This window comes from Achroia grisella, unplaced genomic scaffold (genome assembly GCF_030625045.1).
Source record: "Achroia grisella isolate CSIRO2021 unplaced genomic scaffold, CSIRO_AGI_Agris_v1 utg1419, whole genome shotgun sequence".
Classification (NCBI taxonomy): Eukaryota; Metazoa; Arthropoda; class Insecta; order Lepidoptera; family Pyralidae; genus Achroia; species Achroia grisella.
The window spans coordinates 831716-848212 of NW_026712630.1; the positions used below are offsets into that span (position 1 = coordinate 831716).

Below are 16497 nucleotides of genomic sequence, written 5' to 3' on the forward strand. Positions count from 1 at the left end.
TAAAACGGTAAGAATTTTGAGGTAAAGGCAGTGAACTTACACGATAAGGCATGATGCCTTAAGCCTTAAAAAACTGTAAGAACGATGAGATGAGGCAGTGAGATACAGAATAAGTCATACTGTCTTAATCCTCTAGAATTTTATATAAGGCAGTGAAATTACAAGATAAGGATACGCCTTATTAATGATTCAACATATTCTGACTATTTAATGACTTAATTTAATTTGACATATAATTAATTTCAATTATTTTTTAATGATATTTCTCAATTCTGTGAACTGTTCTATAAAAAAATCCGATTATTGGTAAAAAATATTTAGAATAAAAAAAAAATTAAAAATAATAATTTTTGTGAAATAAAAATTGGGGATATTATGGAAGTGAACTGACAATAAACGGTGTGAAATATTTCCAAATTTGAATTGTATAATAATAACATATTTTATTATAAATAATTATTATATAGCCGCGTACTAATTTTCTTTTATATAAATAACAATTTTCCATAGATAATTTCGCTTCACTTCCTGTACCCAAAATGAGCCTAAATATTTTTTTTTACCAATCAACAAGTAATTTTATTACTTGCAATATCAACATCGGTATTTGTATATTCTTTTTTATAATTACATTATTGTAATTAATGTTTTTTTTATGTCGATTTTATCCTATTTTATTGACAATTAATTAATTATAAGTTTTAATATTTTTAAGATCTGATTTCTTTGAATATATAATTTGATAACAGGCCGATATGACCCTTATGTTGTAGTTATTTAAGACTAGTATAATTATTTCAGTATTTTTAGTTATATAATTAATTATATTTAATTATTTCGAGGCGTAATGATAAAAGTAGTTAATACCTATTACATAAAATAATCTTCTAGTCCTCCCTAGTAGAGTAATAGTTTTTTTTCTGTAATAAATTGCCTTTTTAATTAATTATATTACATAGTAAGGCTTTACTATTCCATTGTTCTAAGCCATTGCTAGAAAGCTAGAAAAAAAATGAACAAGTAATAGATATGATATATTTAGAATTAAGCGCCATTTTAAAGTTAAATTAAAAATATTTAACTACATTAGTTTATATATATAAAAAATTGTTTAATTAAAAAAAAATATATAATAAATAATATGCATTTAAAAAAAATGTAAATGAATTGCGTAGCATAATTCTAAATCATTGTAAAGTGTAAAAAGCGGCTTTTTTTTTCATTGTCAGTACTTGTATTGTAATTTGTAATTATTAGGCTAAGATAGTCACTATTTCTTGTAGGAACGTATATTCATAAAAATTAAACACGCTCCCCCTTGTTTTAGCTATTTTCTCATTCTTTTATATTAGTTTCTCAATTTGAAAGAATGAGACGAAACATAGTTGAAGTAAGTTTGTAAGTTAGTTTTTATGGATAGGTTTGGTAGGAATAGAATGGCCTCAGAATTAGTGTAATTTTTGTAAATTTACAATATCTAGTGGCATTTGGCCATGCCTTTCGAAGTAAGCTCGTATATACGGTAGAGTAGAATATAGTAACCGATGTAATAAATAGCAAATATTGACTATAATACGTTGAGTTTTTAAATTACTTTTAAACTCCACAATCTTTTGGTGAACAGAACATGCGTTTGTGCCATACATACATAATGTTTATAACAGTAATGAGTATGTTTTTTTTACCAAAAGATGTGGCAAAGGAAATTAGAAGGTCAGTACTACAAACTTCTTAGTGATATCTGTATATTTACATGGACATCTGTTGAATGACTTCTATGTAAGTTTTATCTTAAAAAAAAAAAGATTTCTGGTTTAATGTTTTTTTTTAAGATGAAACTTGCGTTGAATGGGATTTTTTTTTTGTAGATTTTAATGCGATTTAGTATAATTACATCATGCTCTCATTGTAATGAGATTTGACGCCTTCGTGTTAGTTTTTTTTTAGGATTAATTAGTGAATTTATGATATATTGAATAAAATACTAGTATATAGAATTTCAATTTTCTAGAACGTTAGCTAGTATCCACTAGTAAGTTTATTTAAATGAAAATCTATTTCTTATAACATATTATTGTTGGATTTTAAACTGTATACCGATATTGTTGTACACTATGGAAAATTGTATGATATAGTAAATCTGTAATAAATTCCGGCTTTTATAAACGAATGACTTTCATTTCTTACCAAAATAATCTCAGGACAATTCACACAACGCCATCTAGACTCAAGTTAGGGTAGCTAAAGCTTGTGTTATAGGTACTAGATAACTGATACATATACATAGATTTTCGATACATATTATACATAAGAAACACCCAGACCGATGGAAACAATCATAGTCATGTGTACAAATGTTTATGCCGTGCGAGGAATCGAACCCGCACCATCGGTCGTAAAGCGGTATGCCACACCGCTAGACACAAATAAACACAATACAAGCACTTGAATGTAATATTTTTTTATTCTCTAATCATTTCGCCTCATCAAAATAACACACGCTATAAGTTTAGTTCTTTATTATCATTCATAAAACTTATATTACTAATTTAAGTTATGTTGCATTAAGTCACAAAACAACAGATCTAAGTAATAAACAGAATTTCAATTTCTTAAACACAAATACAATTTGGTATTTGATTAACTAACATACAACTGACTAGATTATAATTATTACGTATATATCGTTAATAATAAGCATTTATTTGCGAGCATTGAAGTTTCTACACTAAGTTATTGTTCAAGTTAGTAATAAGTTATGTATAATCACAATAGGTATTAAGTTTTGAGCAATTAACACTTGAGAACTATAATAATCTATACATCTATACACATAAATAAAATTGGAGGTATGTAAATTGCAGACATGCATGTGAATATAAATTCCGGAACATACACCAAAGTAACATTTTTTACATTTTTTGTCTGTCTGTTTGCTCCGGGTAATCTCTGAAATGGTCGGCGATTTTGACGGAACTTTTATTGGCTGGTAACGAATGTAATAAGGAACTTATTACATTCGCTACTTGCCAATAACATTTTTTTTTAATTTTTGTCTGTCTGTTTGTTCCAGCTAATCTCTGAAATGGTCGGCGATTTTGACGGAACTTTTATTGGCTGGTAACGAATGTAATAAGGAACTTATTACATTCGCTACTTGCCAATAACATTTTTTTTTAATTTTTGTCTGTCTGTTTGTTCCAGCTAATCTCTGAAATGGTCGGTAATTTAAAAATTGTCTGATTAACTTTCTTTGTTGAAAGGACACTGAAACCGCGACTTTGTCCGCGTGGAAAACTTTGTTGTCCACGCGGACAAAGGCACGGGTACAGCTAGTGTTAAATAAAATACTGTGATAGGTAAGTTATAAACTAAAGCTATAGTTTTTTTAATACACTTGGATAATTCTTCTCCATCTAGCCCCAATATAAGCAGAGCTTGTGTTATGGGTATTAGACTACTGATATAAATACTTAGATATTTTTTTTGTAAATACATAATGTACATAGAAAACATCTAGACCGATACAAACAATCAAGAAAAATCGATATTACTTAATAATAATTTCAGGACAATTCACACAGCGCCATCTAGTCCAACTTCCAACGTGTTATTTTTTAAACTCTGTTCTTTTTTTATAGCATAGAGAACAAACGAGTTTGCAGCTCACCTGATGGTAAGTGATTACCACCCATAAGCACCCGCAACACCAGGGAATTGCAAGTACGTTGTCGGCCTTTTAAAAAGAAATAAGCTCTTTTCTTGAAGGTTTCAATATCGCATCGGTTCGGAAATACCATTGCTGGAAGGTGATTCCACAATGTAAAAACATCTCAATTACACGTAATTTCTAAGTATTTATATGATTTCTGACTCCAATGAATTTGACTTCACTGTTATGCCTCGGTCCAACCTAAAGTCTTCATTACATAGTATAAAACTAAGTCTCTTTCGCTGTCTGTCCGTCCCTACGAGTATGTATGCTTAAATCTTAAAAAATACGCAACAGATTTCGATACGGTTTTTTTTAACAGATACAGTGATTCAAGAGGAAGTTTTGTACAATACATGTACACCCGTGCGAAACTGGGGCGAGTAGCTAGTATATAATTCAAAAAGGGTTCTAAATTATAGAATGCAACAGACAATTAAGTAATAATGTCCAATTTATATGTACAATTAAACAATATTCGTATGGTTTCTTATCTTATTTACAATTACTAAAATAAATAAGTACACATACTGGTTAAATTAGGAGTTTTACAGTCAAAAGTTAACATTCAGTTAGTACCTGATGTGATAATAAAGACTCTACTATAAATAAAGAATGAACGCATTAGAGGAAGTATGAAAGTGGCGCCGGTGTCGGAGAGGTTGAAGAGTAATCGTCTGTCGTGGTATGGGCATGTAATGCGTAGGAAGGAAGATCATACCTTATGGAAGGTGTTACATATGAATGTGGATGATTATAAGGGAGGAGAAAGGACGAATGAGAGATGGGTGGACTGAAAAGAAGATATAAGAAAGGGAGTAAATAACGAGATGACTGCGGATAGGGATGAAATGGAAGAGAAAAACATATTACGACGACCACTAAAAAGAAGGAAGCAGATGGTGATGATGATGACCCAGTGATTATAACATAGAATTCAATATTTTGCTGTAAACATACTAAATTAAGTTTTATCAATAAAGATATACATCAAAATATTATGGCAAAAAATTACATAATATATTTTAAGTAACATTGGCTATTTTATTCTCCTATCAAGTAATACTTTAATACTAGTTTCACTACCTCTAAAAATTCTATAATCTTTCTTCCGAACTTTTCCTTATGACTAAAGGTTTCAATCTACTTCTCAACTTTACTAATCTTTTACTAGATTTTCCAGCTGTACCTGAACTCCTTAAGTCTGGCATTGACTTGCTTTCATGTACCGGAAGAGGGTCTGTAGGTTTAGTTAGAGTACCATAATATCTTGGCATACTGAAATCATTCTCCTGGAACATCATCGCTGATTTCTGTTTTATACTCTGTAGACTTGTATCACCTCTATATTCCGGTATTGATGGACCATCAGCAAAGAATCTTGGAAGATTATTACTCTTTATAATTGGCGTGTCAGGTAGACTGCTAAGTTTCAGCTCTTCTGTCGCTGATAGAACACCGACCATTGACTTAGACTTTACTAATGGTGGTTTCTCTGGTGCCAAATTTGCTGGAATGTTCAGGAAGGATGCACTTCTATGTGGCACTCTTGATAACACTCTGTTGATTTTTGTAGGGTCTATATTTTTGAAACTTTCCACTCGATTCAGATGAGGTCTAGATATTCGGTTCCCACTGTCTACTCTCTCTAAAGTTTTAGTACTATTGCTTCTGAGAATACCCTTAACGCTTTCTACTCTTGGTATACTTAATGTGGAAGGTAAAGCAACTACTGAAATAGGATCATACTTGTAAATTGGATTAAGTGTAGTGATTTTAGATTCATCTTTTAATGTTACTGTACTAGGTTTTATAACATCCTGTTTTTTAACAGAGACATTCATTGTGAGTCCCTCTTCAGTATCTTGGCTGCCTTTATCACTTTCCTCTTCTTCTTCAATTTTAAACATATCGTAATTGGTTAATAGTTCATCCTTGAACATGATTTCGAAATCTGTAACAGGTGAATTGATTTCGTCTTCAAAGTAAACTTTTGTTCGATTGGGTTTATCTGATAGATAGTCAGGTTCTGATTTCGTTTCATAGTCGTCCAGGGATTCCACGCTGCTCTTCGCTTTGAGTTCATGATCATCTCTAAATATTAACGATTTAGAGAAAACCTGTAAATAAAAGTCATGTAAGATTTATTTCCTGTTTTTTATAAAATTATTGACATTTAAATTATCTTTATAATTAATAGAAATTTCTAATGTATTGCATATGATTATGTATATATAAATCAATATACGAGTATAAAGGAACGAATTATATTTTTTAATAGTCTTACAAATAATATAATTCCATATTTATTAGTATGAATTGAAGTCTGTTTGTTACTCTTTCACGCAATTACTGAATTTAGCACGCACGCCTATATAACTTTTTGTTTATTGTTAAAGTCATTGGATAATATAATATTATGGGATTGAGGATCTCAGGGTTTTTATGGCGTGAGTTAAAGTGCTTGACTTATGAAATTGCAAGGAATATACGACTTATCCTATTGTCTTTTGGACTACTCTAATGCTGTTGGCAGCAGCTGGCCTTTCCAGCTTCACCAGACGATAGGGGCGAGTGCAGATGGCACCCCAAACCAAAGGAAGGACTTATGGAGCGGCTGACGGCCAACTCCCGCCTGACGGATACCAGTTTAGTTTTTTTTTTTTGGAACCACTCTAATGCTGTTGGTCGCAGTTGGCCTTCACAGCTTCACCGGACGCTATGGGGCGAGTGCAGATGACACTCCAAACCAAAGGAAGGACTTATGGAGCGGCTGAAGGACAACTCCCGCATGCTGGATACGACGACAGTCTGAGGCCACCGCTAGGGGTTCGAACCTCGCCTCAGGCCGTCGTAATATCGATCCCCGTTTGAATTGGACGGGGGATCGATCAGAGGGGGACTCATCCTATTGTACAATTGATAATTTTACAAAATGGCGAGCGAGCGGGCGGCCTCGAGTGCCCCGGGTTGGTTGGCCTGTTCCTACGGTGGTACATTGTTTGTAGTACTGATTGCCACAAGATTGTTTACCTTTAATATTATGTTAACGTATTTATGGTCTAACTAGTTTTTGCCCGCGGCTTCGCTCGCGTTAATTTATCCTCTTAGGGGTGGAATTTATCAAAATCCTTTCTTAGGGGATGCCTACGTCATAGTAGATTTATGCATGCAAAGTTTCAGCCCGATCGGTTTAAAATTGACAAAGTTTCATACAAACTTTCATGCCCTATTTTATCCCCTTGATGGTAGAATTAATCAAAATCCTTTCTTAGCGGATGCCTACGTCATAACATCTACCTGCATACCAAATTTCAGCCCGATCCGTCCAGTGGTTTGGGCTGTGTGTTGATAGATCATTATGTCAGTCACAGTTATATGTATTTAGATTTCGACCACTATCTATAATCATAAAAAGATCTATATTTACAAAAGTCATAATAGTTACCTCATAAAGTTTATCCACGTGTACTGGTAGCTCGTTCAGTTCTCTTCCAATAATGGCACGTGGTGGTAAATGATTGTTGTTAATGGGTTGTTCTGTGACCACACTATCTAAACTGGCGCCTATGTTGGCGTGACCATTAGAGTATGTTTGATCATCGTCTAATCTGGAATCAGAGATACGATCACATCAAAAACCATTTCTTCATGTAGGACATTTTAGCCGCTTATGAACATCAAATTTTTTGTATTAATATTTTTTTCCTAACGTCCAATTCAGTATATAGATTCAATTGAGAGGAATTGGCTATTTTTTAAAAGCCAATTATTTATGTTATACATCAATATTGTAGAAAAATTTTCGATATTAAAAGAAGGTAGTTTGTGTTTAGTACTAATGAAGTACCCAATGTAAAGATTATTATAAATATTGTGAATAGCGCCATCTAGTATTTATAGACCGAACTAAACACTGACTTCGGTCTATAAATACGGAGGTCGGTAGTTGAATAATCCTCTTTCGTTGGGTGAACCGCGGCATTCAGTCGACGAGCGCAGAGCGTGCCGGTTGTGTTTAGGATTTTAAAGTGAATTGTATTAGAAATGGGTTTATCCTGGTCTTAGTTGGGCCTGGGGGGAAGCTGCAAGTAGTGAAGGTGAGTGTTAATGCATTCTAAAAGGGCCTTTTAAACCTACACCCGTGTCACAAGTCACGGGCGCTACTTGGGGTTTCCCTTGCGGTAGCCGGCTTCAAAGCATAAGTCGTCATCTTTAATTAGTGCTTCTTACATTTACATTGTGTACATATGTAGGTGTCTATGTCTAACATTAAGTGAAAATCCCGTGCATGAACTAGTATAATAATAATCTCAGGACAATTCACACAGCGCCATCTAGACCCAAGTTGAGCTAGCTAAAGCTTGTGTTATGGGTACTAGATAACTGTTACAAATATATTTTTGTTTTCGTAATTACATACATATTATACATAGAAAACACCCAAACCGATACAAACAATCATACTCATGATTATAATTTTTTTGTGGATAGCAAGGAATCGAACCCGCGATCAGTTTTCTAGCACCCATTATACAAGCTCTGCTCATAATAGCTTGGGATTAGGCGGCGTTGTAAGCCTAGGATTATTATTATTGTTATCATTTACTACCTGTGGCCACGACACACTACAAACTTTCATCCCCTATTTTTCACCCCCTTAAGGGTAACAATTGTACAAACTTAGTCATATTTATTTATATTTAATGAACAGCCTAAAAATAAGTTTCAAGATTCTAGTTCTAAAATGACGATACTTCCATTAGAACCCTTTATCTCCCTTTTCTACCGCTTACAACCCTTTATTCCGAATAAAAAGTAGCCTCTGTCCTTTCTCAGAGTCTAGACTATCTGTGTACGAAATTTCATTTAAATCGGTTCAGTAGTTTTACATTTATAATATTACTAGCTGTGCCCGCGACTTCGTTCTCAACGAATAGAGGACGAATGAGGAATTTCCATTTCATCCCCTATTTTATTTTACCCCCCTTTAGGGTAAAATTCGTATAAACTTTGAATGTCATATTTATAGTCTACAGCCTAAAGAATAAGTTTCAAGCTTCTAGCTTTAAAAATGACGATACTTCCTTAGAACCCTTTATCTCCCATTCCTACCCCTTATAAACCTTACTTCGCATTAAAAAGTAGCCTGTCCTTTCTCAGGGGCTAGACTATCTGTGTACCAAATTTAATTTAAATCGGTTCAGTAGTTTTGGAGTGAAAGCGAGACAGACAGACAGTTACTTTCGCATTTATAATATTAGTAAGTAACTAAGTATATATGTTATTGAGTTTTTTTATCATATTAACCCAAGAACTTCTAAATGCATATCGCGACAGTCAACATATCAAACAATGCATGATGGAGTGATAAGCAGATTACATCTCGTTATCACTGATCACGAAACGATGTCAAGTAGTTTGCGAAAAATTCGAGGTTATTTATTTGTTTGTATTGTACGATAATACGTTTTTATTTATAACTAGCTGTACACGCGACTTCGTCCGCGTGGAATTCAACTTCTTATATTTTAGAAAAATACAGTTAAATTCCACACGGACGAAATCCCGTGTACAGGTAGTCATCAGTAAAAAAAACACGTAGGTATCTCTAATATATTATACAGTAGCTGTACCCGCGTCGAAAATCGGTCCAGCCATTTCAGAGATTAGCCGGAACAAACAGACCGACCGACAGACAGACAAACAAAAATTATAAAAAATGTTATTTTGGTTTTATTATTTATATTCATATGCATATAGTAAAAAACGGTTATTTCAATATTACAAACAGACACTCCAATTTTATTTATATGTATAGATTTGACGAACTCCGTGGTCTAGCGGTCTAGCGGTGTGCTTTACGACCGATGGTCGCGGGTTCGATTCCTCGCACGGCACAAACATTCATATTCATGAATATGATTGTTTGTATCGGTCTGGGTGTTTTCTATATATAATATAATATGTATGTATTTACAAAAAAAATCTATGTATATGTATCAGTTATCTAGTACCCATAACACAAGCTTTAGCTAGCTTAACATGGGTCTAGATGGCGCTGTGTGAATTGTCCTGAGATTATTATTATTATTATATATAATTTCTATATAGCCAAACGTAAATATATTTTTCGAAATATAATAATAATAATAATAACACATGCCGAATAGTCAGAATATTTCTATCTTCATCACATAACTCATCCATGCTTGGCTAAGGCACGCGTGTTTGAATCTATTACCCACGTAAAAAGGGAGATATAATAAATATATATATATATATATATAATGATATTTTCAGGGTTTCTTTATAAAATAAACGTAAACAAAGTGTTTGAAATAATATCACACATATAACCCCCTGTAAACAAAGAAACGACATTTAAAGGAGATATAATAATATATATATATATATATATACATATATGATGTAAGTTAAGATAAGTTATTCTTATAACAATATCCATACTTTGTATGAGACCATACAAACGGCAGTAATTGGCGACTAATTTGTAATGTATACACAATGTGACCAGACGTCCCGTAATGAACGGGACAGTCTCTTTTTATAATTACGAGTCCCGGTGTCCCCGAAACGGACTCTGGGAACGTTTTGTAATGTATACACAATGATATAAAAAAAATGTGACAAGAGTGTCATTCTTACTTAAATACTTCTTAAAAAGTCAAATTTGTTCCTCCGATAACAAAACATTTTATTTTTATCAGATAAATATAAACTATCTATGAATAAACAAAATGTTTAATTATATTTACATATTTAAATCACTGAATAGATAATTTTAAATTGATGCTCGAATATAATGACTCCGACCTTCCAACATGACAATTTAAATCACAATAAATTGATGCTCGAATATAATAACTCCACTAAGTACCTACACTACAAGGTCTTTATGATCGGAGAGTTTCCTTTACAAACAGACATACTAGCCGTTACACGCGAGTTTGACTGCATTTTTAAAGATAAAAGAGTGAATATCCATCATAAGGATCATCATCATCATCATCGCAGCCCGGAAGACGTCCACTGCTGGACATAGGCCTCCCCCAAAGATCTCCACGACGATCGGTCCTGCGCTGCTCGCATCGAATGCCTTCCAGCGATCTTGACCAGATCGTCGGTCCACCTTGCTGGAGGCCTTCCCACGCTGCGTATTCCGGTCCGTGGTCGCCACTCGAGGATCGAGGACATCATAAGGATACAATTTATATTTTGTTTATTTATTATATATATTCTGGACCGATTTTGGCGGTCTTTTTTTTGTAGATAGCTGATGTAATAAGGAGTGACTTGGCTGCTTTTATTTTAGGTAAATAAAGTTAAATTCCACGCGGACGAAGTCGCGGGAACAGCTAGTATATAATATGCTTTTTATAAAGTTTTTGTCTATAATATTTATATATATATTTATTTTATTAAGTCATTATTTAAGATCTTCTCTTGTCGGTGGAGCTCTTGCCACATTCCGCCATCTTTATTATTATTTTTTCTTTTTTGCGTTTATTTGAATAACGATTATTTCTATTTCTGTTTCTGTTTCTGTTTCTGTTTCTATTTCTATCTATTAATATCGTAATATTTGCCAATATCAAAACCTATGGCCGACCGTGACATGCTCTGCTATCAGTTACAATCCATATTGTTTCGCACCTCACGTCTCGAATACTAATGTATGAACGTGATAAGGTTTGTTAAACAAACAAATTACACTAATGTAATGCAATGACATTTATTTACATACTAACTGTACCCGCGATTTCGTCCGCTTGGATTTTAATTTTTTTCTAAAATAAAAGTAGCCTAAGACACTCCTTATTACATCAGCTATCTACAAAAAAAAAGTGCCGCCAAAATCGGTCCAGCCATTTCAGAGATTAGACAGACAGATAAAAATTGTAATAAAAATATTTTGGTCTATGTAACGTATATATATTCATATGCTTGTAGTAAAAAACGGTTATTTCAATATTACAAACAGACACTCCAATTTTATTTATATGTATAGACTAGCACTATAGCTCGCGACTTCGCCCGCGTCTGTAACCTTGACCAAATAAAGAAAAAATATTTAATAATCTAACCCAAAAACAAAATACAAAAGTTTCATCATTCTAGCTTCAAGAATAATGAATTTCCTTACAAACTGACATCCTCTATTTTATTTCACCCCCTTACCCTTAAGGGGGTGACATTTAAAGGGGGCGACCTTAATAAAAAAAAAAAATATTAAGGTCGAATTTTGAACACTGAGCAACAATTAGTTTGAATGAAATTATAATAAAATTATAGTGGATAAGATAATGTTTGTACCGTGCTTATCCGTCATACTCGTGCACGGGTGCTGCATGAACTGGTCTGCTCTAATCACTATGACTGATTTCCTCTTATTAATTGTTTAACCAGTTGGTTGTATATTCAATATTTTTCTATTTGAGTATTTAATTGAATTAGTGCTAACTGGAAGTTTGTGTTCACACACTTCAACTTAAAAATGTAAAGTAACAATAAAATTATTTAAAAGAGCAACACGCAAGTTTCTTGCTCGTTCTTCTTGTGATGAGACAGCTTTCCGAACGAGCGGTAGATTAAAAAAAAAGTGATGACTATTCTAAAGTGCTTCAATGTAAGTTTATTTGAATAAATGATTTTCTATTCTATTCTATTCTATTCTATAATCGAACCCGCGACCGTTAGCAGTAAGGCATGCGTTAAGTGTAAAGTATGAATGTATAGTTAAAGTAACTTACTTGTAGGTCGCTATTTTCTTGTCGAAGCAGAATTTCTCCTCGCAGCAGTTCCAGTACATTGTCTCCAGACAGCTGGAAATGATAAAATTAAAAAGCTTATCAATATGTTTTTTTTCTTTTTTTATTATACCACGTAGGCGGCAAACAAGCATACGGCCCATCTGATGGTAAACGATTACCGTAGTAACTCTAAATCTAAATCTGACTACAAATTTTTGTGCCGTGCGAGGAATCGAACCTGTGACCTTCGAAAGCGGTGTGCTAACCGCTAGACCACCGGGGCAGTTTATAAACTTACATCACAGATATAAAATATTTAAATATAAAATGCACTCACCATAAAGTAAATTATGATAAGATTACAACGCATATAACTATACATATAAATAAAATTGGAGTGTCTGTTTGTAATATTGAAATAACAGTTTTTTACTACATGCATATGAATATATATACGGTAGGTACATACACCAAAATATTTTTTTTACAATTTTTGTCTGTCTGTCTGTCTGTTTGTTCTGACTAATCTCTGAAATGGCGGGACCGATTTTGTCGGGACTTTTTTTGGCAGGTAACAGATGTAATAAGGAGTAAAATAAAGTTAAATTCCACGCGGACAAAGTCGCGGTCCAGAGATTAGCCGAAACTAACACCCTACGCTACTGCCACCGCTAGGGTTCGAACCTCGGCTCAGACCGTCGTAATATCGATCCCCGTTTGAATTGGACGGGGGATCGATCGGAGGGGAGTTAACTAACCTTTTTGCTATTTCCTTAAAAAGCCTTATAGACTCCACGGACGAAGGCTCTCTCTCTTTCTCTATCTTTCTCTATCTCCCTCCGTCTACACGTGTATTATATACACAACACATTATACAAATCTGCAGATTCAATATCCAACTTGAAATTATACAACTCACTATTTATATTATTAACCGTGTCTTAACACGAACCAATTCATGGCAAAGAAAGGTATTTACCTCTCTTGACGAGCTGACACACCACCATGAGAGGGGGGGGGGGGGATTGCTAGTAATGTGGATTGATAACCCCATTGCTAGCAATGTACCATATCAGGTTGACCTCCACGCGGTTCCCCCTGGAAACCATCGTGTTAAATTCCTGGTGAATTTGTCACGATGGGCTAACTGACCTGACCTCGTGCTCATCTTATCATCCTCCACTGGTGCCCCGCCAGCGTAAACCGTTAGCGCAGGCGGGTGCACCATTACACTATCATCCACAAAAAAAACAACAACCATGACACCACGGATAATGCAACCTAGTCGAAACATCGAGGGAAGTAAATACTTTTATTTACCATAAAATTATTCTCCGCTCTGATCGATACCCCATCCAATTCAAATGGGGATCGAAATTGCGACCGCCTGAGCCGAGGTTCGAACCCCTGGTGCCCTCAGACTAAAGTCGTATCCGTCAGGCAGGAGTTGGCCTTCAGCCGCTCCATAAGTCCTTCCTTTGGTTTGGAGTGCCATCTGCACTCGCCCCCTATCGTCCGGTGAAGCTGTAAAGGCCAGCTGCGGCCAACAACATTAGAGTAGTCCGAAAAAAAGAGTTAAAACCCGGTTAATAATATAAATAATATAAAAAACGAAAGTTTAAAATTCAACTCACTGATTTGGCAAATGGCTGAATATGAAATTTATAAATTTATACACAGAACTACTGAGTTATAATAATATAGACCGAATGAATTAGTCGGTTTGTTACAACACGCCGTCGTATCTCGTATCTTGACGTTGACAAAAGATTTATCTTTATTTTGTTGAACTTGGAATTTTTTAGACTCTGCCTACTATGTTTAAATTTCGTCATGAGTTTATTACTATAACAATAAAAACCCAAGTGATTGAAACGGTTAATTAATTGCATTATATGAGTACTACTCATATAATGCAATTAATTAACATCTAGTACCCATAACATAAGCTCTGCTTAACTTAGGACTAGATGGCGCTGTGTGAATTACTCAGGGATATAATTATTAATATTGTATCCCATCAAAAACATAAATGTGAAATGATAGCCAAGTTTAATATTATGATATATGCCTTGATTGTTGACTTCTACGACAAAAGAGATGAGATCTAAATGGGTGCCAAGTTCAATGGTCTGTCCTGAAATGTATTTATAACAATATAAAATGTCATTTCTTCTTATAACTTAGGATAATATACTGTAGCCTAAGGTCTGACTCGTCGAATCGCTGAACCGATTTCGACGGGACTTTTTTGCAAGGTAGCAGATGTAATAAGGAGTAACTTAGGCTACATTTTAGAAAAATAAAGTTAAATGCCACGCGAAGTCGCGGGAACAGCTAGTTTATAATAATAATAATAATAATAATAATAATAATCTTAGGACAATTCACACAGCGCCATCTAGACCCAAGTTAAGCTAGCTAAAGCTTGTGTTATGGGTACTAGATAACTGATACAAATACATAGATATTTTTTTTTTTGTAAATACATACATATTATATATAGAAAACACCCAGACCGATACAAACAATCATACTCATGAATACAAATGTTTGTGCCGTGCGAGGAATCGAACCCGCGACCATCGGTCGTAAAGCGGTGTACTAGACCGCTGGACCACCGAGGTCGTCTGGTATAATAAACTGGTACTTACTATTGACATGACTTGCACAGCCTCAGCAGCATCGTGTCTTTGTTCACATACTGAATTGAATTGCTTGTGAATTATTACCATCTGCTTCTTGCTGTTGCTTCGAAGTTGCTACCATCAAATGTACCTGCAAATAAAGTAAATTGTCAATTATTTTTTACTAACTACTCGGCCCGGCTTCGCACGGGTGTACATGTATTTTTTTTTTAATAATATATTTATTTTTCTCCACAAAATCATATATATTATAGAGTGCTGCAGAGCCTTTGAGGCATGTAAAATTCTATGCAAAAATACAGATTTGTGGAGAACTGGTGCCTGTACTAGGCATCCGAAGAACCTGTATCACGGGTCACCAGGTCTATTAGGTGTATTATAGGTTATTAAGTGTATTTCAGGTGTATTATACATATAAACCTTCCTTTTGAATCACTCTATCATTGATAGATATTACCAGGTGAGTAATATCTAAATATATATAATTTTATAATTATTCCATACAAACTGTACCCGCGGTTTTACCCGCGTTGAACTTCAATATAAAATATAGCCTATATGTTATCCTGATGCATAAGTTATATTACTGTAAGCTGTAAAGTTTCATTAAAATCTGTTCAGTAGTTTTTGCGTGAAAGAGTAACAAACAAACTTACAAATTTTCGCATTAATAATATTACTAGCTACCCGCCGCGGCTTCTCATGGGTGTACATGTATTATATATATAAACCTTCCTCTTGAATCACTCTATCTATTAAAAAAACCGCTTCAAAATCCGTTGCGTAGTTTTAAAGATTTAAGCATACATAGGGACAGACAGACAGCGACAGCGACTTTATTTTATACCATCTAATGATTATGATTTATATGGATTGTCATCATAGTTAAATGATATGAGATATATATATCATATTTATATGTATATATTATATTTTTTAAGCTTTTTAGTTTTAGGTTCTTAGTTGTACAATTAAGTTATGTAAATAAAAGTTAAGTTTTATAGAATAAGTCAATGGTATAATGTTATCGAAGTAATGAAAAAAAAAATAGTTGCAGTTAATCTGGAGTTTATTTTAACCGTGTCTAGTAAGTAAAACGATGCGCTAAACCGCTAGATCATCGAGATAGTCATTGCTAGCAATATATATTTAAATTCTAATTTTTTTTTCCATAAAAATAAAAAAATATGAAAAATATATTGTACTAGCTTTTACCCGCGGCTTCGTTAGTTTAATTTATCCCCTTAGGGGTGGAATTTATCAAAATCCTTTCTTAGGGGATGCTTACGTCATAGTAGCTTTATGCATGCAAAGTCTCAGACAGATCAGTTTAAAATTGACAAAGTTTCATACAAACTTTCAT

At 33.8% G+C, this 16497-nt stretch overlaps 1 protein-coding gene across 1 annotated transcript; it reads right to left on the bottom strand.

Moving 5' to 3' along the window:
* Positions 1–3923: 3923 nt before the first annotated feature.
* LOC131855432 (uncharacterized) lies at positions 3924–15192 on the bottom strand. Its single transcript, XM_059206707.1, has 4 exons — positions 15141–15192; positions 12487–12558; positions 7161–7323; positions 3924–5832 (listed from the first exon to the last, which is right to left on the bottom strand). The coding sequence occupies exons 1-4, from the start codon at positions 15170–15172 to the stop codon at positions 4810–4812; spliced, it is 1290 nt and encodes a 429-aa protein (XP_059062690.1). The 5' UTR covers positions 15173–15192; the 3' UTR covers positions 3924–4809.
* Positions 15193–16497: the final 1305 nt, after the last annotated feature.